Source organism: Amblyomma mixtum, chromosome 2 (genome assembly GCF_055824585.1).
Source record: "Amblyomma mixtum isolate Tamu chromosome 2, ASM5582458v1, whole genome shotgun sequence".
NCBI classification, from domain to species: domain Eukaryota; kingdom Metazoa; phylum Arthropoda; class Arachnida; order Ixodida; family Ixodidae; genus Amblyomma; species Amblyomma mixtum.
Window position 1 is genome coordinate 221,338,015 of NC_143013.1, and position 24,462 is coordinate 221,362,476.

A 24,462-nucleotide genomic window follows, 5' to 3' on the forward strand; every position below is an offset into this window, starting at 1 on the left:
CTTCAATAGTCTCTGCAGCATCATTAGCTATCTTTCAAAACTCGCGACATTTTTGAAAAAAAAAAACAACGTATAATAGGAACATGCATACACAGAGTGAAAAAGAGGAAAAGAAACCGTGGCGTCGTTTCCGTAGCCACTTCACATCCGAGAACCTGTCCGCATTTAAACAGAGTCGAGCGAAAGCGCGCCATGTTCGCAGAAATGCTCAAAAAATTGTATTAAAAACACACGTGTTGATAAACTACATTTCAGTTCCCTGAAAGATATTGTAGGATCAGGTTCGTAAATTCAACGCCAACTTTTCTGTTCTCACATTTCCGCTGTTGTACACACGCGGTCCTGAAACAACAGTCGAGTGTCACATATATGTACTTCTGTCATGTGTTCTCTGCCCGATCACGGATTCTGGACAGGGGCTGAGAACGGAGCACCCGTCTGTAACGCGTCTCTGGGATGTGTCGCCTGCAGGGATGCGCAATGCATGGGACATTTCCCCTGTTTTCTTCAGTTTCTGAGGTACAAAAATGCTGCACACAGACGCGTCATGGTAGGTAATCAGGTGAGGGGTCCATACGGTGCATGTGAACCGGTCTGCAACTCTCCACCGCCAGATTGACGTTCTAGATCATGTTATCCTGTATATGGCTACATAGAAATCGGTCCGTCGTTTAGGGCCTGTGTCCTTACTGTGTATCACATTGTGGCTATCATATGCCGGCCATAGGCGGTATGTCCGTTGAAGGAAAATATCGACAGAGTTGCTAAAGATGCCACATCGGAGGTGAACGATATTCAATATGCAAGCGGAGTGCCACCGAAAAAGCTCTTAGGCGATCCTCGGTGGATCGTTTGAGTGCGTTCGTTAGATCCAAGGTTTACACACTAAAATTCGTTATATCCGAGGTCAACGCACTAACTTTGTTACATGCGAGATCCAGAGAGGAAAGGTCGTTGTATGCGTGATGGCATACTTATGTTCGTGACATCCGAGGTACGACACGAAAATATGCTATATCCGAGGTGAGCACGAAACAGTTATCGTCGCGGTTAAGACAGGAAAGTTCGTTATAAGCGAGGTGGCATAATTAGGTTCATTATATCCGAGTTTAACACACTAAACTTCGTTATATCGGTGGTTAACATTGGAAAGGTCGGTATATCCGAGGAGGCGCACTAAGGTTCGTAATATGCAAGGTAGTATACCAAGTTTATTCCTAGCTCGATGGACTGGTTCCCACCTGCCACCTGCTACACCTTCCGGCGGTCGCCATTTCCGCTTGCGCAGTCCATTATAATGCTAACGAGTTCATGAAATGTCTCTTCGTTAAATAGCTAGCGTATTTTGTCACTAAAGGCATACCCGTACAATAGAGGCATTTCCACCACACATCTTGCCAAATGCAGCAGACGCTCTGCTGCATATTTGCATATTTTTCTAGCGTTTAAAATTCCGGCTGCCTTTTCACATCCTGGATAGAGTAACCACCAGAGACGGCTGTCGTCAGCCGTGTAGGCGTGTTACTAAATGATGTTTGTGAAATTTGCCACCATTGTGGATCGGGAGAATTTTTAAGGCGCAATAAATCACTGCCACCTGACTTTCCGCTCGAGCGCTGTGCGTGGGACTCCGCTTAGCAGGCTGTTGCTGCCTGTGTCGCTCTTGTTCATAACCTCTGCCCTACAACCACTCTTCCTCCCTTATTGTGTACAGGCATCCCGCCATGCTACAACGGTGCACCGGGAAGACATGACAATGACTAAAAAGGCTGCATTGCTTTTTACCTCTTCTTTCAGCATTGTAGCTTTCTCCTGGAAAAAAAAAACCGTGGTCATTGTGTGCGTGTGTGGGCGCGTGTGTGTGTGTTCCACCTTCCGGATGCATCCGGCGATGCACCATCATGCATCTCGCACCTACGAGGAGCCCTCACACACCAACCACCCACCCACATCCGCCCTCGAGAATTCCATGCAGAATCAAATTCAAAGACGTTATGACAAGGCGATCAATGTAAAAGTGATCAAAGTACAACTGTCAATGCTAACGCAGATTTCCAGCATGAAATCGCATGATCGCCTGTGAATTTTTGACTCATAAACTGCTATATTTCTCAATGGCACTGCAAGAAGCCACGTTCCTATTTCATCTCAGTACGAAGAAACACGTCCAGTCTTTTATTTGAGCAATGCGAGTTGGTATGTCTGCTCCACCGTCACGTACACCAGTATACTTCGAAGTTTGAACATCTACACCCCGAAAAAAGGGAATAACCGAGTGAAAAGGTCAGAAAACAGTACGAAGTCGAAATTCCGTTCTGTTTATAACGTCACACGCGTTTGCAGAAGACTTAGAACATCGAAAGAAATGAAAGCCTCCTCGATTCTGTTCAGCAGCAGACGTCATGCATTCTTATCTTTTTCTTTAGTGTTTGGCGCGTCGCATCGCTAGACTGACGTAGAAGCCTTATATAAGTTCTGTGAGTGTCAAAATATAAATAGTCCTCTGCTCCGGTTAATTTCGGTACACTCCATCACACGCTAAACAATGAAGTGAAGGAAAACAGCCATTACAAGCTGCTTTAAAGATTAAGTACACGTTGCATGGTAGTATACATAGTTAAATGCCATATAGAGCTCGCTGCCACATGAAGAAAATGCGAGATATAGCACGCAATTAGGAAACGCTTAGGAGAAAGCATAACGCATTGTTAAAATATACATGTGAATAAGTTTGTTCCAGAGCCCAGCTGCGCGACTTTTGGCATCGGCAACGTACGATAACTTCTACATTTAGAGATACTACTTTCATCAGGCCTCCAACGATTAGAAGTCCTGGGTCTGATGTTGAGCCCCATTACGTGGCGCAGTGTCAAAGTTTGTAGTTTTTATCAAGAACTCACCGCTCCTGGAACCTTCCTTTCTGCTCTCTTTTAACAGGTTGCCGTAAAACTTTAGTGAGGAAGAAATAATTACTACATTATGTAAGGTTTTTTTTTAACTACAATGACGAGCGGCTTTTAAAGAAACTGAGCATTCAGACAGTCGACTGAACAGCCAGTGCTCCTCGGATTCCAAGCATAAAGCAATATGGGATGGAAAGTCAGTAGCTTGGAGGAGCAGCAAGTGATAAAAAGAGCATATTTGATACAACTGTGGCGCAAAGACATTTGCAAGATTTTACCGCCATTTAACGTTTCGTTCGAGAGTGATTGCGAATTCACCAAATGCCCTCGATGTTTCTCTTTGCCGGATCATTCGAACCAGTCTACATGCCAGGCTTTGTCGACACAGGCTGTGTCGTAGAATCCGCTTGCATGGTGCTCAGAAGCCCGTCAGCCGGGCTATGAGCTCCGCAGAGGCGTGATCATTGCGATCTATGCAGCCAAAAGCGCTTTCGCGATTTTTGGCCGCGGTCGACTGCGACAAGCTACTAGGAAACGAAGATTGCATAGTGAGGACTGATATGATATGCGTTTCCGGCACCATTGTGCATCACGGGTTATTAGGGACGACATATGGTAGAGTAAAACCTTAAAACGAGTGGTCACCTCCCGAACCACCAGAGACGATAGCGAACAAACAATGACCACTGTCGAGAGTGATCCGTTGTGTTCACCTTGAACTCAACTTCCTAGGGCGCATTTATAAAGCAACCGTCGTGGTGGCTCATGGATTTTACATTGGGCTGCTGACCCCAAGGTCAAGGGTCGATCCCGGCCACGGCGGCCATGTTTGGATTTAGGCGAAATACAAAACTGCCGGTGCGCTGCGAAATGTCATCACACATGAAACAACTCCAGGCGGTCTACATTAATCTGGAGCTCTCTACTAAAGCTTCCCTCACCGCTCATCTCTCGTAACGAGACGTCAATCCCCACAATATAAAATCTGAGTTGTTGAACATTACATCCATTTTCTGCAGATTAATCTTTAGACCCACAGTACTGCTCTGCCTGGCTATTTGATTCATTATGTTTTGCAGTTCATCTCCTGAGCGACTTAGCAAAGCAACATTAATAAGAAATGCACAGCGACCATAGTCACTCGCAGAAAAAATCGGGATCGAACCCGCATCTTTCGGGTGAGCAGCCGAACCCCATTACTGTTGAGCCACCACGGCGGCCTAATAAGGGTAACTTTTATCCCCACCTTCGTTATCTCTGATTTGCTAACATCGTCCTCCTAGGTAACTCAGAGTACTAGTTGAATAGGATAATTCATTGTTTAAAGAGACGGAGAAAACTGCGTATATGAAAATTATAGTGAAGAAAATTCCAGTAATGCTGCGGAGTTTGTGAAAGAGACAAGAGTCTACGCTCGACACAGAAGCATTGGAGATAGTAAAGGAATGCATCCATCTGGGGCATGCAGTGACTGCAGCTTCGGATCACGAGGACGAAATAAATTGGCGCAGAATGATGGGAGTGAGCTCACCAGGTCATAAACAGCAACTTATTCGTTTTTGTCAAGAGGGAAAAAAATGGTACTATCTGACAGGAACTCGGCTGCGTGGGTGAAAAGAAGAGGCTAAAGAGAAAGCTTTAAATTAAAATAAGAACAGCCAAGCAGGGTGTGGAAAGGAAAAAAATAGTTCTCACTTTTAAGAGATAGCAAGAGGGCAGCGTGCATCGGTGAGCAAACTTAAGTTAATAACTTTTTATTTGAACCACAAATAGGTAAAATGCATGGTCATGGGCAGCATATAATTGAAAGAAGAGATAATTCTTGGTTCCTTATGGTAACAGAGTGTATTCCAAGAGCGGTTAAAACGTAACAGGGTCAAGTATGCGGAGGAGATTAGGAAGTTTGTTGCGATATGGTTACCGCAGCTGGCTAGCCGGTTAGAGGTCAATGGGAGCCGCCCCCGTCCTGCGTGGACGCAAGTATGTTTCTGATGATGGCGGTCCGGCTGTCGCAGTTCCAAAAGAACTCCGAGAGCCGGACCGAAATCATCGGAATCATGAGCGCTGTTGCCCTCCAATTTCGCATGAAAGCATAATGTCATGTAGACATATCATTTAAGTAAGGCCTTGTCGCACTGGAACAATCCGTGAAATTTAAGCACTCTGCCACTTTAACTTTAGCCCGACTTTCAGCCACATATATGATCATGAAGCCCGATTAAGACATCTGGGGCGCTGCCTGCGGCCAGTGTAATGCGAGTCCTTTGAGCTCCTGGCCCCACAATACGTTTGCAAACAGACAGACTTGCATGGTCGTCCATTTTCGGAGTGGCGGCTAAAAGTTTATCTTTGTACTAAAGCAGCGTTGTACCTCAAGATCCAAGATCACCGCTGATACTGGGCTTTTACAACCTCATCTTTAATAGTGCCGCAGAGTCATGTTTCTCTCCTGGTTATTTCATACTCAGTGCTGTCGGTGAAAACCAATAATGCACGTAGTTTTGCAAGTATGCAAAATGTCATTACTAGTGCGAAAACACTAATCCGGTGGCTTCGACCCAAGAAAAATCCTCTCACATTCTCTGTCTGTCCGAGACCGCCCCGGATCGTACAAATTCCCCCGGCGGCAGCACCTGCCATCTCAGGGCACTGGCGCACTGCTTAACCATTGCACCACAGCGCCAGGAGTGGTATATGAGGTCTCCCAGGGATCTATGAATGTTAAATAGAGAAAGACCAATTCTCGATATATATTCATACACCATGTTTTGGCACTGCATACGTATGTTGTAAACATTCTGATTTTCTTAGCTTGAATTTAATTAATGCAGCGTAGGTACCTCCTTTTACCCAGAGGATTTCCAAAACATATATAGAGCTTGTTACCCCGTTGGAGTGCAATACACTTGAAAATGTGCGTGCTAATTTTGCATAATAGCTTGCGGACGTATTCAGTTTTTGTGAAGTTCTCATAGCGCAACCGATTGTAAGGGAAGCATACTTTTTCGTGCAGTGAATCAGTACAGGTGTAACTTGTGGCAAAAGTGTTTATAGCCGGGCTATAACACGCAGGAAGAAGATAAAGGGTTACGTTTATCGAAATTGATGTACATTTAACAGCCCATCAGAAAGAGCCAATGCACTGACGCCGACATGTGCCTAGTTTAGTGATAGCTAGCTTTATTTGCTTGTTTATTTATATATGCTTCATCCTTCAGGCGATGACACTTGTTATTTTAGGGTCACAGTTTTTGAAGACTGTACCCCACCTAGGACACTTATGAGATCTTTTGATTTGTAGAGTGCCCCTGATCGAAATCCACCCATGAATTTTGCTCTTTTATACATAAAGTTGAAGGTCTGCTTAAATTGCAAAACGTTTGCTTGCTTCGAAATGACCCAGTATCAAAGTATAAAGGTTGTGTTACTACAAAGAAAGTGTGCTCGAAATGTCAGAAGGAAGCTTCACCTCTACATATATTTTATGGTCACTGCCTTTTACATATAAGCACAGAGCATAACCGCAAGAAAACGGTATAAGATAGACAGGCTCATGTTGAGTCCGTTGCTCTCTTATGACGACTGCAGTGACCTATGATATGAAAGGTGATTTATAGATGACGCATTTAGTTGTGGCGACAGTTTGACAATTTGCTTTCTGATAAAATTCTCAAAATTTGTAAGTGTAGCAACAAAATGACCTTCCGATTTCGCTAACACCTGCTTCGCTAAAAGCATGTGGGCTTACCGAGTTCAGTGTACAGATGTCCAGAAAAGTTTTCGGAGCACTGAAATCACAAGAACACTATTTCCTCCTTGACCGCAGCCGCTGTGCCGAATAGAGGGGTGCATCTTGGCGGCGACGCTGGAAAGTGTGAAGAACATTCTTGGGGTTGTGGCTGCAACGTTACTTTTGAGCAGTAATTAAAGGCCCAATAAAGAGGATGCTGAGCTCGTCTTTCTACCCCGGGAACCCGATCTGCACGCTAGAAGCATTGTTAGAAGATTAGAATTAATGTCTTGTGCGACGGATTTCCATATTCAATAGGATTAACCGTCCCGGCTTCCGCCTTTTTTTTTAAACTGCCCTCCGGGAGCAGGAGGAGCCAACTAACGCATTGACTGCCTTTCAGGCATTCGTGTTGAAGCTTTGCTTTAGCTTTTATTTTGTTTTTTATGCTTCTTTGAATAAATAGTTTCAGTCGCAGGCCCACGGAAATGTATATACGCGTGGACTTCTTGCTTTCGCAGATCACTCCGTGTATTGCTCTGAATTACTCCACCGATGGAAGAGCGGCAAGCCGCCATGCGACTGGCGGAAAGGCATTCCGCGCATCGCTTGACTCCAAGTGCTCTAGGAGGTCAGTTAAGTAGAAGGCGGGAGCCGGGACGTTTAATCCGATTTAATAGAGAAATCGGCCGCACAGGGCGAGAGTCAACGATGAATCTCCTGTCCTGTGCGGCCGATGGCTCTCCTGACAGGTTGGCATTGGAGACACGGTGCTAGGCCGAGGCGTACATCAGCCCGTAGAACATCTACACCCCGTAAAAACGGAAGAACCGAGTCACATGTTCTGAACGCAGGACGAAGACAAAATGTCGTTCGTTTTACAGAGAAACGCGCGTTGAGTAGACACCGCGCGCGTGTTATAAAATGAAAGTCACTGCGGCTCTTTTGAATAGCAGACTGCATGGAATTTTCTCTTCATTAGTTTTTGGCACGCCGCATAGCTAGATTTTGTAGAAACCTTACCTCACCTAACCCTGAAGAGCGTCACAATCTAAGCAGCCATCTACTTTAAGTGATGTCAGTAAACACCATCATTCAGAAAACAATGAACAATGGAATAACCAACGAAACTGCCACAGCGAAATGCTTTACTGATTCAACACACTTTCGATAGTATTAGTCTTGAAGCCATAGTTAAATGCCATATTAAGCTTATTTCCACATGAAGAAAATGTGATAACTAACACGTAATTAGACAGGAAACTGTTAGGCAAAGCATAACCTGTCGCCAAATTGTGCACGTCAAAAAAGTTTGTTCCAGCGCCGAGCTGTGTGACTTTTTGCGTTGCCCGCGCGCGATAAATCTCGAGATTGAGTGGAACCGCCTTCATTACACCTTAAACGATTAGGGGCCGGCTGCAAGAGCCCTATTACTTGCATAAGTTTGCGTTATTTTGTCTAAGAACCTACCTCTCAGGAAACCTTCATCCGTGCCGTCATTCAACCTGCGGCTTTTAACTTCGGTGAGCAAAAAAAGAATAACTGATCAATCACCAATGAGTAGTTTTCCTGTCCTTTTTTTTTCACTACAATGACCGCTTGGCTTCAACAAAACAGTGGTTCTCGCACTGAGCTAGTCGAATGAATATCCAAATGCCCCCCGTATCCAAAGCTACCAGTACTGTCTTGACTATTATCAGGTGGAAAATGAGTAGATGGGAGGGGCAGCAAGTGGAAGGAAGGAAATATATCGTACGACTGTGAAAAAAATCCCTTTACAAGACCTGACTACAGTTCCACGTACTGTTCTACAGTGACTGCGAACTCGCACGTTGTCCTCGATGTTTCTTCTTTGCACAATAAATCGAGCCTGTCCACATGCCAGTCGGTTTGGACGCAGGCTCCGGCATAATTATCCACATGCATGAGGCTCAGTGGGGCGGTGATATAAGAGGAGGCGGCGCCATAGTGAACGACTGATCCAAAAAGCGATTTCGCGATATCTGAGTGCGGTTGATGGCGCGAGGCTATAGCGGCGACAGATTCTCCAGTAAGGTCTAAGAAGAGAGACCTAGCCTGTACCAGTAAGTAAAAGTGCTTCTGGAGGCACCCGTCTTGGTGGCCTGTGTAATGCAAGTCCTTTGTGCTCCTGGCCCCACAATATGTTCACAAACAGACATACTTCAATGGTCGTCAATTTTCGGAAAGTGGCAGCCGAAAGTTCTATCCTAACACTAAAGCAGCGTCCTACCTCAAGGCCCAAGATCGCGGCTGATGCGGTGTTTTGCAACCTCATCTTTATAATGTCGCATAGTGATGTTTATCTCATGGTTGTTCCATACCCAGTAATGTCGTTGAATAGAAATACTGGCCGTAGATTTGCAAGTATGCAAAAAGTGATTATTAGTGCGAGAACACTAACCCTGTGGTTCTCGCCCGAGCAAGATCCACTAACATTGCGGTGTCTGTCCGAGAGCACACAGGATCGCACAAATTACCCCGGCGGCAGCACCTTCCATCCTAGGGCATTGGTGCAAGGCTTAACCGCTGCTCCACAGCGCCAGGAGTGGTATTAGGATGCCGAGGGATCTATGAATGTTAAGTAGAGAAAGACCAATTCTGCATATATGGATACGCCATTTTTTCTCACTGCATACGTGTGTTGTAAATATTCCACTTTTCTTATCTTCAATTTGTTTAATGCAGCGTAGGTACCTCGTTTTACCGAGCTGAATAAACAAAACATATTTAAAGCTAGTTACTCCCCTGGGATTGCAACATACTTGAAAATGCGCGTGATAATTTTGCATGATAGCTTGCGCACATATGCAGTTTTTGTGAAGTTCTCATAGTGCAACCAATTGTAAAGGCAGCTTACTTTTTTGTGCAGTGAATCAGTACAAGTGTAACATGTGATAAAACTGTGTATAGCCCGGCTATAACAGGCAGGAAGAAGAAAAAGAGTTAGGTTTATCGAAAGTAATGTATATTTAACTTCCAACCAGAAAGAGGCAATGCACCAACACAGACATATGCCTAGTTTAATTATAGCTTTATTTTCTTGCCATTTGTAGAAACTTCATCCTTCAGCCGATGGCTCTTTATATCTTAGGGCCGAAGTTTTTGAAGTCTGTAGCCTGTCTAGGACACTTATGAGATCTTTTTATTTCAAGAATGCCACTGATCGAAATCCACTCATGAATTTTGCTTTTTTATGCATAAACTTGAAGGTTTGCTTAAATTGCAAGACGTTTGCTTGCTTCAGAAAGTCCCAGTATCAAAGTATAAAGATTCTGGTAATACAAAGAATGTGTCCTCAAAATGTCACAAGAAAGCTTGACCTCTGCATATAGTTTATGGTCACTGCCTAACACATTTAAGCACAGAGCATAACCGCAAGAAAACAGTATAAGATAGACAGGCTCGTGTGGAGTCCGTCGCTCTCTTATGACGACTGCAGTGACCTATGATATGAAAGGTGATTTATAGCTGATGCATTTATTTGTGGCGACAGTTTGACAATTTGCTTTCTGATAAAATTCTCAAACTTTGTAAGTGTAGCAACGAAATGACCTCCCGATTTCGCTAACACCTGCTTCGCTAAGAGCCCGTGGGCTTACCGAGTTCAGTGTACAGATGTCCAGAAAAGTTTTCGGTGCACCGAAATCACAAGAAAACTTTATTTCCTCCTTGACCGCAGTCGCAGCGGGGAACATAGCGGTGCATCGTTCAGGCCGCGCTAGAAAGTTCAAAGAACATTCTTGGGGTTGTGGCTACATCCTAGCTTATTTTGATCAGAAATTAAAGATCCACTGAACAGGATTCTGAGCTCATGTATTTACCCCGGGAACCCGGTCAGCAAGCTCCAAGCATTGTTGGAAGCTTCGAATTACTGTGCCGTGCGGCCGATTTTCATGTTAAATAGGATTAAACGTCCCGGCTCCCGCCTTTCTTTAACTGATCTCCGAGAGTAGGAGGAGTCTACCAACGCGTTGAGTGCCTTTCAAGCATTCGTGTCGCAGTCTCACTCCCGCCTTTATTTTGTTTTTTAGGCTTCTGTGAATAAATACGTTCAGTCGCAGGACGACGAAATTGGGCCCACGGAAACAAATATACGTGCGGACATTTTGCTTTCTCACATCACTCCGCGTATTTCTATGTATTATTGAGCCGATGATAGAGCGGCAAGCGGACATGCGACTGGCTGAAAGGCATTCCACGCATCGTTTGACTACTTCTAATCTCGGAGGTCAGTTAAAGAGAAGGCGGGTGCCAGGACGTTTAATCTGATTTAATAGGGAAATCGGCCGCACAGGACAGGAGAGTCAACGATGACTCTAATGTACTATGTGGCCGATGACTGTCCTGACAGGATAGTCATCGGAGACACGGTGCCCTTCTGAGGCATGCATCAGACCTTTCAACATCTACATTCCGCAAAAATGGAAGAACCGCGTCAGACGGTCAGAGCAGAGGACGAGGACAAAATGTCGTTCTTTTTATAGAAAAACACGCGTTGACTAAGCCCGTGCGCATGGTATGAAATGAAAGTCGCTGCGACTCTGTTGAATTCCAGACTACATGGAGTTTTCTGGTTTTTCATCATTTTTTGGCGCGCCGCATGGGTAGACTGATGTAGAAAGCGTACCTCATCTAACCCTGAAGAGCGTCAGAATCTAAGCAGCCCTCTGCTCTAAGGGACGTCAGTGAACGCTATCAGTCAGAACACAATGAACAATGAAGTGAACGAAACAGCCAAAGCAAAATGCTTTACTTGTTCCGCACACTCTCAATCGTATTAGTCTTGAAGCCATAGTTAAATGCCATAGTCATCTTATTTGCAAATGAAGAAAATCTGATAACTAGTACGTAATTAGACAGGAAACCTTTGGGCAAAAGCATGACCTGTCGCCAAATTGTACACGTCGAAAAAGTTTGTTTCAGCGCCGAGCTGCGTGACGTTTAGCGTTGCCCGCGCACCATACCTATCGAGACGGACAGGAACTGCCTTCGTTACACCTTAAACGATTAGGGGTCCGCTGAAAGAGCCTTATTACTTGTCTCAGTTTGCGTAATTTTGTCCAAGCACCTACCTCTCGGGGAACTTTCATCCGTGCTCTCATTCGACGTGCGGTCATAAAACTTCGGTGAGCTAAAAATAATAACTGATCAATGACCAATGAGTGGTTTTCCTGACTTTTTTTTACTACGATGACCGCGTGGCTTCAACGAAACAGTGGCTCTCGCACTGAGCTAGTCGACTGAATATCCTGTGCGCCCCGTATTGAAAGCAACCAGTACTGCTTTGAATAATATCAGGTGGAAATTGAGTAGCTGGGAGGAGCAGCAAGTGGCAGGAAGGACATCTGTCATACGATTCTGTAAAAAAAGGCCTTTACAAGACCTGACCACAGTTCCACATACTATTCTACAATGACTGCGTACTCGCCAAATGTCCTAGATGTTTCTTCTTTGACGGATCATTCCAGCCGGTCCACATGCCAGGTATTTTGGACGCAGGCTCAAGCGTAGCAATCCACATGCATTATGCTCACTGGGGCGGTGAGGCGAAAGGAGGTGGCGCCATTGTGACCTACTGCGCCAAAAGGTGTTTTCGCAATATCTGGGCGCGGTTGATGGCGAGAGGCTATAGCGGTGGCAGATTGTAGATTAACGTCTAAGAAGAGAGACCTCGCCTGTACCACTAAGTATAAGTGCTGCTAGAAGCCCGATATCATATACATACTAGAGGTAGAGTTTAGGAGAAGTTACCTCCTCCGCACCACTAGGTACAACAGCGAACAAACACTCGCCACTTTCGAGAGTGATCTGTTGAGTTCATCGTGAATTTACATTCATAGTCTTTGTCTTGATCTAGCCAATTAATAAAACGAATAAGCGGCTGTGAAGTGGTGAGAGGAATTCAGAAACAATGAAGGGTGTAAAAAAGATAAATCATGTTGAATCATGCTTATGTAGCTTTCGCTGCGTAAACTTGGTCCGGCAGAGGTGAACCGCAGGGTAAATTTTTAAAAATATGAAATACTGACGAAACTATCAGTTTTCCACTCGCACCTGTCACTAATGATCATAACTTACAAAAACAATGCAACGTCCTGATTAGTTGCCGACCGCAGTTGAAATGTCATGTGCCGTGTGTGTTTTGTTCCGGTAGGGTCCGGGTTCCTCGCACCGTTTTGGTTATTTAGGTTCTTAGCCGGCGCGGGCTTCTGGTGCATTGGGTCTTTACGCACAAAAATTGGATTTATTTTCTTTGTACTGCCAGCCATATAAAACTGCTCATAGATATGTTCACAGTAGATATCTGAAACCAGACCTACACGGCTGAATGTGAAAAAAAAGAAGAGTCCTCAAAACAAGCTTTTACCCTAAACAATCGGTTATGCCGACAGTTTCTCATTGCGGTGATCTGTTATATAGCTCGTGTTGAATTTATTGGGTAGGTTCCCAGAAAGAAGGATCGCTGAGGTAAAAAAAATACAAAACCAAAACTTTCTTCAATGCCTGTAACAATTCTCTCAGTCGCATATGTCTTCAGGTTCACGCCTGTTTATTTTTTCTTTACGCCTCGATTCACACAAAGGAAAAAAAAGCATCAGCTTCAGCAGGGTCCCTTCACCACCGCTCTTTCGATGTCTATAAAATATAAACTGTGCGCAAAATAACAGATCGCTCGGACCAGATGTCTACTCTGACATTTTAAGAGCTTGAGTTCTCTTTTTCAACGGCTTGCTCAGCGAGATTCCGGCATTCTCATTTTGGCGAGAAGTTTGTCTGATGTGACCTTTTTGGTCGCGTAGTACAGAAGAGCTTCGATATTTTCTTTTCGCATCAATTTATAAACGCGCACCTTCACTCTCCTACGACGAACACGACTAAAGGTATTTGGTGCCAATTCCTTTTATTCTTACCGCTCGTAACATTTACATAGACTAAAGTATTAAATTTTTTCTTCGGTGCATATGCAGTGTTCACGAATGTATAACTGAAAGTCTTAGTACCAAGAGTACTTAAGGTCGATGAAAGTTCTGACTAAGCTTTGTATGCTTTGTTTGTAATGAAAATGTTACATAATAAGCGCTGTTTTCGACGTTAGTTTCAGGTGTGAAAGAAAACCTGACTCCGGTGAATGCAATGACATATGCAACCTCATTCACCGTTGTAATTTTCCTGTGCGGTAAGTTATCTGCATTCCTAGTTCAGCAAAAAAAGGCAATGGGTCAATTGAATAGTTCCAGTGTTATGAATGTCTCAACGGAAAACTGTGGTCTGGTAGCCCTCTGGAAAGCTAGCGCGAAGGTTGTGTTGTGACATCTGTCGATTACCTTTCACCTGGATGGCGCCATGTGAAGCACGAGTAGAGTATGGAAAAATTTTATCTCGTATCACACAAACTTTCTGCCTTTGTTGCTGAGCCGTACAAAGATGAAATTCAGATATACTGGCGGCAAGTACCTTTAGCTGTCGTCCCTAATTTTATCCACAATATCAATGAATGCAGCATTCGGTCTGTCGAACGTCCTAGAGGCAGAAAAAAAACGTAATCTATGAGAAACGCTTCTAGAAGGAAGATAAGAAAGAAAACACCATATTTCAGTTTTTAGAAGTGAACACATCATATATTTTTGTGCCCTACTGCATATACATGTATACACACACAAACGCATATATAGGTATAGGCTTACAATACAGTTAAGAGTTGTTTGCCACCTGCCACGATTAGTGACGTATGTGTTAGTGAGCCTTCTGTGGCTGTTCTAAATAAGGATAGTCGGTTCATGACCAGGTAAGTACATTCTTTTTTCTTTGTGCCTTTTGTTTTTTATATTGGCTTCAAGGGCACTTTGCTTGAATTCTGCTACGGACGTTAACCGTGCTCTGATATGATATGGTTTGTGCAGGCGCTCGCTTTTGCTCGACCACGTTTTTTCTAATAAACTCCAGTTGCTAGTTACCGCTCGTCCTGTCCACTCTTCTTTCCATGTCCTGTTTCCGTCGTGTTTCTTTTTATCCGTTAACATGTCGGACCAACTGGCTCAGACCTGCACCGTGATGAATATAATAAACATTCTGTTATGCAGCTACTGTGCTTTGACTATAGCGTGCAAACACACGCAACACACAGAATGCACTTGATGTACATCATCATCAAAATATACCACTTTAATCGTAAATCAACACCATGAATGAGAAAGCCTAACGACGATAAAATATGGAAAACTATCACCCCACAGAGCCAGCCCACCTAATTCGCATTTAGAAGTTGAATTTTATTTTCCGGTTCTAAGAGGATTCTGGTGTGGGCTAGTTGGTTCATGCTTAATAAACAGATTCACAACAGCGCTACGGAACAAGGACACAAGGAACACGAAAAACACCCGTCCTGTGTTTTTCGTGTTCCTTGTGTCCTTATTCCGTAGCGCTGTTGTGAATCTGTTTATTATCCGGATTATCAAAAAATCCTGCAGCCAAAAACTAAAGGCAGATAAGCTGTCTGACGGGGCTCTGGGCAGCATGTAAAGACACAGAATGCAGGAATAAGATTTCAGTAACCTAATTTGGCCTAACTACGCAAATCGAACGTTATTTTTTTCTCCTATAACTAGTGCCTTAAGAAGGTTCAAGTAAATGTCCACCCAACATATTTCCCATAATACTTCGACTCATTTGGTGCTTGTACTCGTACTCTAGCTCAGGTGACAGCTTTGGCCGTTGTTCCTCAGAGCTTAGGTTTTTAAGACATCTGAGGTTATACGACCCCTGTGTTCTAATTTACACTTGATGCATAATTCCAGAGACGTGTTTGCAGCTGTGGTGAGTACTTGTTGCAAGCCAGGCTTACGATTAACCTTATTTCAAAAATGTTCTTTCACACGGGTTCTTTGTTTTTTCAGCATCCCAAGCGCTGGTGGGCTTTTCTGGAATAGAAGGTAAGAAAACGGAAATTCACCTCGTATTTATGACATCTGATGGCTTGGTGCAGTTGCTATGCCACAAAATCACTCATAAAATTCGTTTTGCAGTGCTTCATAAGTGCGTCCTTATTAATTCATGTCGAATCAAAGTTTGAACACAGCCCAATCGCTATCTACCTAATGGTTACACTTCAAATGCTTCAAGAAGCTCTGTTGCGAATTATCCTCGCACTGCAAAAGCAGGTAACTAAACATAAGACTTGTTTTAACAGTTACACGCATGACTAGACATCTTTATAAGTTGCTAGTTCTTAATCAACCATCTGTTGAGCTTTATTTCCAATCCTTACGTTTATTAGGAGAAGCTACTTTCACACGGCATCATTGCGGGCAAGGCGTGTGGCTCATGGCGAATACGCTTAACCCCCTTGATCAACTGTTTCTGCAGCGAGCAGCAGGTGCCAGCGCAGAATGGGGAACAATGCGAAACGGGATCGTTTGTTAACCTATCTGAAAATGTAAGAATTTTTAACCTTTCCGAGCCCAGTTTTTTTATCTTTAGTGCGAAAACGCTACTTCACGAGGTCAAACCGACTCACCGGTTTGTGTGAAGCTTGACCTTCATGGTGACCTTGCACAAACTATAAAAAAATAAATATTGCCGCGACTAAATATAGCGGCGCATAAATATCGCGGCGCTAACAGATAAGCCTCGCTGGCCACTGCACGAGACCACTATATCGCCTCAAGCGATCATGCCTTGTGTTAAAGGGCAACACACTCTTTCGCTGTGCACTGCATATCCTATCCTTCACCAACTAATGCGACTATCAAACTAATATTCGAGCGTTGAGCTATGGGGCGTTAGTGACACAGAGATGTGCGCTTCATGCATTGACGTGGACAACGCTGTGGCAGAAACACTGCACTGGTGGAATGCGCGTTGGCGTTGTGCTGAAGAAACGCGGCACTGGAGCAGAGACCGGCGGCGTGCGTGAGGTAAATTGACACTGACGAGTATAAATGGCTCCCTGGGCCAGTGAAAAGCCCAATCGCGGTTTCAGGTACCTGGCGGTAGTGTACACTTGGAAAAAACTGCTTTCGCACCATATTTCGTACTCAACATGGCTAAACCGAGAGTCAATTTGGTCTCTATAGTGAGCAACAGTCTCATAAACAAACGCAGAATAAAGAAAGCTGCTGCATGTTCCGCCTCCGCACATAAAACAGTAGTGTTGGCGATAACTTAAAGCAAGGCAGAAGTGTTTGCGACCTTAATCTTAGCCGAAATATTCCAAAGTAGCCAAATTTATACCGCTGAAGATCTGCGAATTGTTTCAGCTAGAAAGTTACGGGTCATACCTTGTTTGTGTCGAGTTTTTATTTTTTCTTTAATAATACACCAATTGGTCGGGTTCTTCAACGGGATAAAATAGCGCATGGAGTCACGAAAGAAGCCATAAGCGGAATGATTGTTTGTAGTCGTAACTTCCCTGTGAACGCCGCGGTAAATTCGCTGTGCTAAGCAGCGAAATGCCACGGGCATTCAGCTGCAGCGGTCGGAGGTTAGAAGGATGTAAAGAGCTTTTTAAAGACATAAAGATCTAAAAACCAGCTTTTGAAGCGGGATAGCGAGCACACATAAAAAATAAAGGGCTGCCTTGAATGAGCTGCATCATGCGGCGAACCTTATAAACTAGACAAAGAGACGCACGCAGTGAAAATTGGGCGTAGGAGATGTAGCGAAAGACATGAGTAACAGTTCAGTAAATCCTACGACAGAGGTATAAGCCTGTAGCGATAAATTGGCAGACATTTACCACAGTCATTACGCGAAATTTGATCGCAGTTCTTCACACGTGGCAGGTGGCGTTTCCCTCTGCTACTACCTGCCACTGTTTTTAGGTGGCGTATTACGCGGACAACGCCGACTGGTATGTCCACGACACGCAAGCCAGGAACTGGCGCCTAGGAGCTGCGCTCTAAAAAAAAAATAAAAAAGCACGGCCAGAATACATGGACAAATAGACACAGACAACCCTGTTTGGTTAACTCTCTGCGCCAAGCACACGTTATTGTGTTTGGCCCTCTGCAATTTTGCTAGCTTCACAGGGGTACTGGGTGACAGAGAAATAACAGAAGCAATGAGAACTATACCCTGGTAAAAACGTAGATAGGGTTTTAAGGAAGAAAGAGATGATGAAGGTTAGAAAAATCGTTCAGTGTGCCCCGATATTCTTACAGTCAAGTCATCCCACGTAGACCCACAAACTTGGCGTAAGAGGATTTACACTCCGAGATGCGTGACACCTATAGCCCTTCTACTCTTAGCAGAGTTGATAATAAGTTCAGGTTTCATTTCGCTCCTCTGATTTAGTATGAGCATATATGTACAGTCATCCAGGCACCTGTCTAGAGCGCTCGAACAGCACACTCTTGTGCATTTATGAAAATTTCGGCTGCCTGGAGGGCCCGACAATGCTTTTACATACATGACGAGTTGATGATAGTGAATTTCTATCGCGCAGGGGCATCTGCGACATGACGAGTTGATGACAGTGAATTTTTATCGCGCAGGGGCATCTGCGGCCAAAGAGCACTATGGCACAAGATTTTTTCGTTTGCTCAAGGTGTGATCAAAAGACCCATTTCTCAAACATTTCACCCTGATTAAGCCGAGCACCAGACCAGGGGAAAGCTCGTACCCATTGTATCACCGGTGGGTGCCCGGTGGCACTGGGGATCGAACCCCGTACCTCCCGCATGCGAGGCGGATGCTCAACCGCTTCGCCACCACTGCGGTCACTTGAGCTGAAAACAATTCATGCCCATTCCCATGGAGATGAGGAGTTGAAAACGATCCATGGGAATAGGAATACAGGTTAAGGTCAGGTTTGGAGCCTTAGGGCACTTAAATGACGCGAATGTATCACCCCCCCCCCTTTCGGTGCGCCGTTCGAGTGCTGTAGACAGGTGTGTGGACGACTGTACACCGTGCTCCATGTGCTGGTCTCTCGTGAAGCAATACCTTCTCACTCGAAACTTTTCCGATCATCGCTGAGACAATGCAATTGCATAGGATTAGTTATTTTTTCCTTCCGTTTGCTTCGCTCCCTAATTTATTTTTTTGCTGTGTTTTTATGATGTGCGTTTTTACGAAAATGTACTAAATATGTTTGTTTTAGATGTTCAACAAAATAACATTTCGTCGCATATTTTCTGGTCTCAGGGTCCGGCGACGTGGGAAGTTCGCATGAGATAGACGACTGTTTAGGTAAGTGCTCGTGCATCCAGGAAATCTTCTACCTGCAAAGAGGAACGATTATGCTCTTCTAAGCAAGTTGGATTCTGATATGTTTTATATATTATAAAGCGTAGAATTGGTCGAGAATAGAGAAAGAGGACTGGTCGCTCTAAAGAACGCATATTCCGCGCATTCTGTGTCATGCGTGTGTACGAATGCTTCTTCAACCGAAGTGGACTAAAAGTTTTGAATAATGTTTTAGAAAATGATGGTGATATGTGGTACGCTTTTCGCTGATGCCAGCTTTGCTGGCTGCGTTCGCACTATTCTGTGAAGACAAACGCACCGTTTTGAAAAGCTGTGGTTTCTGGGACCAGGCCCTCGTTATTTGCTTAAATAACCGTTTGCACTCAATCCGCCCGCTCCGGGCACCTGACTATAACGCTGTACAACGTCCCCCCCCCCCCCCGCCTCATCTCCCGCTACATTTCGTGCGACATCCTAAATACCTTTGTATACAGAGAGGCCACAATCACAAAACTGATCTGTCAACATCACACGCTTGACTATTATCAAAGCAACCTTGAATTGCGGCGGCGCTTAGAAAGCTGAAGGACAGTAAATAAGGAAATTACATATTTCACGACGACAGAAATAGTAACAGTAAAGCCTGCATGGCTCATCTATGGCATTACTAGAAGGAAGTGGTCACGTGGCGTGTTACTTGATATATTACAAGAAGCCGAGAAGCGCATTGATGCTTAATGGTAGGTAAAAGTTTGCGGTAACTAAGAAAAAATCTAAAGGGGCTCGTATTATTCGTGAGTGGCGACTAAACAGGGCCACCAAATAATTTTTCGTTGCTAGATTTAATTTCAAAAGGAAGGTTGTATCTTTAAAGTTATAAACTGTACAATTCTATAATTACCTAGTCATCACTCTCTGCAAGAATCTATTGCGGCGCGATCTTGTACCGATCCTGCTCTTCATCATCAGCCTGACTACGCCCACTGCAGCAAAAAGGCATCTTTCATATCTCTCCAATTAACCCTATCATGTGCCAGCGGCGGCTACGCTATCCCCCCAAAATTCTTGATCTCATCCTCCCACTTAACTTTGTGCCGCGCCTTGATACGCTTCCCTTCCGCTCGAATCCATGTTTTAAGGACCATCGGTTATCTTGCATTCACATTGCATTCCCTGCCCAACCGCATTCCTTTCTCTTCATTATGACTAGGATGCCCCTCTCATACCCTGGAATTCATTCTTTTACCCTTAAGGACCATCGGTCATTTTGCATTCGCATTGGAATCTCTGCCCAAGCCCATTTCTTCTTCTTGATTTCGAATAGGATGACATTAAGCCGTATTTGTTTCCTCCCCCACTCTGTCCTCTTCTTGTCTCTTAACGCTACACCAATCATTTTTCTCTCCATAGCTCGCTGCGTTGTCCTTAACATAAGCTGAACCCTTGTCGTTAGCCTGCAAGTTTCTGTCCTATTGGTGTGCAGCGGTAAGATGCAGTTGTTATATACTTTTCTCTCGATGTATATTGGTAATCTGCCATTCATGATCGGAGAGCACCTTCCAGGTGAGCTCCATCCCATTCTTATAATTGGTTCACTCTCGTGATCAGGATCTGCGGTGGCTACCTACCCAAAGTAGACGTATTCCCTTCCCTTCCTGGACTGTTGAATATTACTTTGGTTTTATCCATATTAAATTTTAGACCTACAGTACTGCTCAGCTTGTCTAACTCATTAATCACGTATTGGAGTTCGTCTACTGAGTGAATCAGCATGGCATTGTCATCAGTGAAACACAGATTACTATGGTACTCTCTGTTAACTCTCATCCCCAATCCCCAACTGTTCCCAATCGAGGCCTCTGAATGCCTCCTATAAACAGGCGGTGAATAGTATTGGCAAGACTCTGTCTCCCTGCCTGACAACCTTTCTTATTGGACTTCTACTGCGGACTTTATAGAGCACTCTGGTAGCTCTGTATCCGCTATAGGTATCTTCCAGCATTTTTACACCCCGATTCCGAAAAGCCTGAATGACTGCTGAAGTTTCGACAGAGTCAAATGCTTTTGCATAATATATAAAGAACATATGTGGGGGCTGCAATAAAATCTGCGCATTTCTCTCTCACCTGATCGATAGTGTGGATATGGTTTATTGTCGAGTATTCTTTACGAAAGCTTGCCTGATCAATTAGTGGATTGAAGTCTAAGAACGTCCTGACTCTATCAGTGATTACCTTAGTAAATATCTTATAGGCAACGGGCAGGAAGCTGACTGGTCCGTAAAATATTCAGGAGGCACTTTGACTGTCTAAAGAGCGTAGTGGCGAAAGCGTTCTCCGCACCACTTTGACTGCCTCTGTGGCACTGGTGACGTCACCACTGGATGACGTCACACATAATAATGACAAATTACTAAGTAATGACAAATTACTATTCAACGACTAATTACCGAGTAATGACTAAATACTAATTAACTGCTAATTAATGACGCTTACGCTTCGTCTTAAGGAGTGGAACACAACAGCGTGTTGTAACACTGCCAGGGAGTCCACGAAACGCCACCACCCGTTCGGCGCGATGCCTTGCCGTCATACATGCACGGCTCGCTAAGGTTGAGGAGAATATCGTTAAGCTTAGCAATGGACAGATCGCGCAGTAGTACCCAAATTTGGCAGTGGAACTGTCGTGGATACCGACGCAAGCGGCCGGTGCTACAAAGCGCCTTGTCGATGCTCGATACAGCTCCGCTAGCAGTTGCGCTGCAAGAGACCGGCGGTCCGGCTAAACTGCAGGGTTATCAGGTTTTCCATAGCAACAGGGGAGACAAATCAAGGGTATAAACATTAGTCAAGAGAAATGTAGCAACAATAGAGCACGATCTAGAAGACAACGTAATCGAAAACGTCTTCGTGGAAATTTTAACAGGAAAGAAGGGAGAATAAAACACTTTTCTCTTAAACATATACAGCCCACCCAAACAGAGGAAGGTTAGGTTTAGGGCGATAATTAACAAATCACTTAAAATAGCCGAAAACCAACCCCTAGTCATAGTAGGCGACTTCAACGCCCATCACCCGGAATGGGGGTACCTGAAAGAAGACCCAAAAGGGAGACAATTATGGGAGGATATACACAACCTGGGACTTACGATACTAACAGATCCGGAGCACCCCACACGAGCCGGAAATAGCGTCATCGTGGACACTTCACCGGATTTAACCCTCGTTAGAAACGTAGGAACGGCGAAATGGATTAACACGGAACAGAACTTAGGCAGCGATCACTATGTCATAGCTACAGAGATATGAACCAAGAACAAACAAATAGGCAAGAAACAAACCCCTACGAAGATCACAGAGTGGGACCACTTTAGGGAGCTCAGAGGAAACGGAGACGAGACAGTCATAAATAATATCCGAGAGTGGTGCGAAGCAGTTAAGAAGGATGCCAGAAAGGTAACCAAAATGCTGGACGGGGAAAAAGCCCCCGAGATAGCGGACAGCCGACTCCTACACATGTGGGAAGCCAAACAAGGCATGGAGCGCCGACTAAAGAAACAGGGCAGGAACAACCGCAATCTCAAAAGAAGATTGGCGCGGCATAATGAAGAAATAGAGGATTACGCATTTAAACTGTGCGACCAAAACTGGATTAGCACATGCAACGAAATGGAGAGGAGCATGAATCTCCCCCAGACGTGGAACATTCTTAGGCATCTCATAGACCCCAAAAAATCCAAGACGCAAGCAAAAGTTACAATGACCAAATTTAGACACGCGTGTGGGGAATACGATGACGAAAGCTTCATACGTAAACTAGCTGAAACCTACATAGGAGACGCATACAAAAGCCGGCTTCCCGATTATGAAGGAGCCCCGAACGAGGCCCTGGACGCGCCTATTACGGTAGCCGAGGTAAGGGCTGAAATAGTCAGACCAAAACCAGATCGCCTCCTGGCCCAGACGGGATTACGAACACAATGTTAAGGAACCTCGACGACAACTCCATAAAGGCCCTCACAGATTACATGCAGGAGTGCTGGGAGAAGGGCGAGATTCCCCCGCATTGGAAAGCGGCCACCGTGGTCCTGATTCCTAAGCCCGGGAAGCAGCCGCAGATAGGGAACCTCCGGCCTATATCCCTCACATCGTGTGTAGGAAAATTAATGGAGCATGTCGTCCAGACCAGAATATCGAACTACATGGAAAAGAATAGGAAGTGTCCAGATGAGATGTATGGGTTCCGACCCCATCTCAGCACACAAGATGTCATGCTGCGACTAAAACATGATATCATTGACCCCAGAACCAAGGATGCAAAGGTTATCCAAGGTCTCAGTAAAACAATTACGATGTTGTTCTGTTTCTTTTGTTCACTCTTGTTCTTCACTCGTTGTTGCTTGTAGTTTCTTCTTTCTTCTTAGTAGGTCCCGTTTCCCTGCTTCGCCCAATGAACCTCTCGATTCCGCCGGATTAACTGAGAACACTTATTTAATTAACACTTGATTGCAATAAAAAGGTACAGTACAGTTATAATGATGTGACGTTCCCGCCTGTCGGGGGTCAGTCACAATGCAACACAGTTGTTTGTTGCTATCTACGGGTTCTGCTGAAGCGAGGAGAAATGAGCCAACACACAACGCCTCCGAATCAACCTAATTTATTTACACTCTGCCTGAAGGTGAAACTGGGAGTTCCGCTCACCGCTGTCTTCCGCTCATCGCTGTCACCGCTGCCTCGCTCTCGGCTGCTCTGGCGGGGGTGGCGCTCAGCCTGGTGGCGGTCCCACGTTTCGGTGACTGTGACGGGTTGTGGCGACCGGCTTCTTGGGCGTCTCGGCTGGCGGTACTCTGACGGGTTGTGGCGTCCGGCTTCCTGGGCGTCTCGGCTGGCGGTACTCTGACGGGTTGTGGCGTCCGGCTTCTTGGGCGTCTCGGCTGGCGGTCAGTTTGCAACGGATGCCCTCGGGTCCGGCCTCACCGACTACAGACCAGCGCGATCTGCTTCCGTCCACCTCGCCCGTCTCTGCCCGTTTTCTCCTTTTCCCTCCTGTCCCCAACGCGTCTCTCTGAGGACTCTCTTTCTTTTTTCTTCGGTGTCCTCCTCGCCTCCTCTGCTGGGAGCCCTCTTGGTGCTAACTTGCCGGCCTCCCCCGCCACCTCGAGCCATTAGTAAGGCCGTCGCGCTGCAAGACAATGCAGGCCAGTGGGCCCGCGAATTCCGGGAAACTGTTTTTGCCGCGAGCGTCCCGGCCTACCCTCGGCGCCGCAGGGTGCCGGCCTCTTCGCGAACGCGGGGCTCATTGCTCAGCCGAAGACGCACTCCTCTCGAAGTTGACATATTTATGAGGGTCACGGCTGTCCTCTCTCTTCTCGCATCGGAACCCGGGGTGGTCTCTTCCAAGAACCGCGGCTTGGACACGTGATCAGGGCATTCGAAAACTTGGCCGTCAACGGACAAAGGGAGTCCTCCTTCAGTAGCGGAAGAGAGCAGCTGCCCGGGGAGACAGTCTGTTTTCCAAGGGCATGGGGCCCTCTTTTCTTTTGGGTTAACTTCCCTTAATAAAGACCCAACTCCCAGCCTCCTCCGAGTCCACAGACCGTCCCTCGCAACAAGGCCGTCT

At 45.2% G+C, this 24,462-nt stretch overlaps 1 protein-coding gene across 1 annotated transcript in view; it reads left to right on the forward strand.

Moving 5' to 3' along the window:
* The first annotated feature begins 13,338 nt into the window (after nucleotides 1-13,338).
* Nucleotides 13,339-24,462, forward strand: part of LOC149362677 (uncharacterized) — a 28,444-nt gene continuing 17,320 nt past the window's right edge. The window contains exons 1-4 of the mRNA XM_089573161.1: nucleotides 13,339-13,535; nucleotides 13,751-13,831; nucleotides 15,549-15,584; nucleotides 18,799-18,843. Of these exons, the coding sequence (XP_089429287.1) occupies nucleotides 13,789-13,831; nucleotides 15,549-15,584; nucleotides 18,799-18,843 (124 nt within the window). The 5' untranslated portion in view covers nucleotides 13,339-13,535; nucleotides 13,751-13,788. The remainder of the gene's footprint in view (nucleotides 13,536-13,750; nucleotides 13,832-15,548; nucleotides 15,585-18,798; nucleotides 18,844-24,462) is intronic.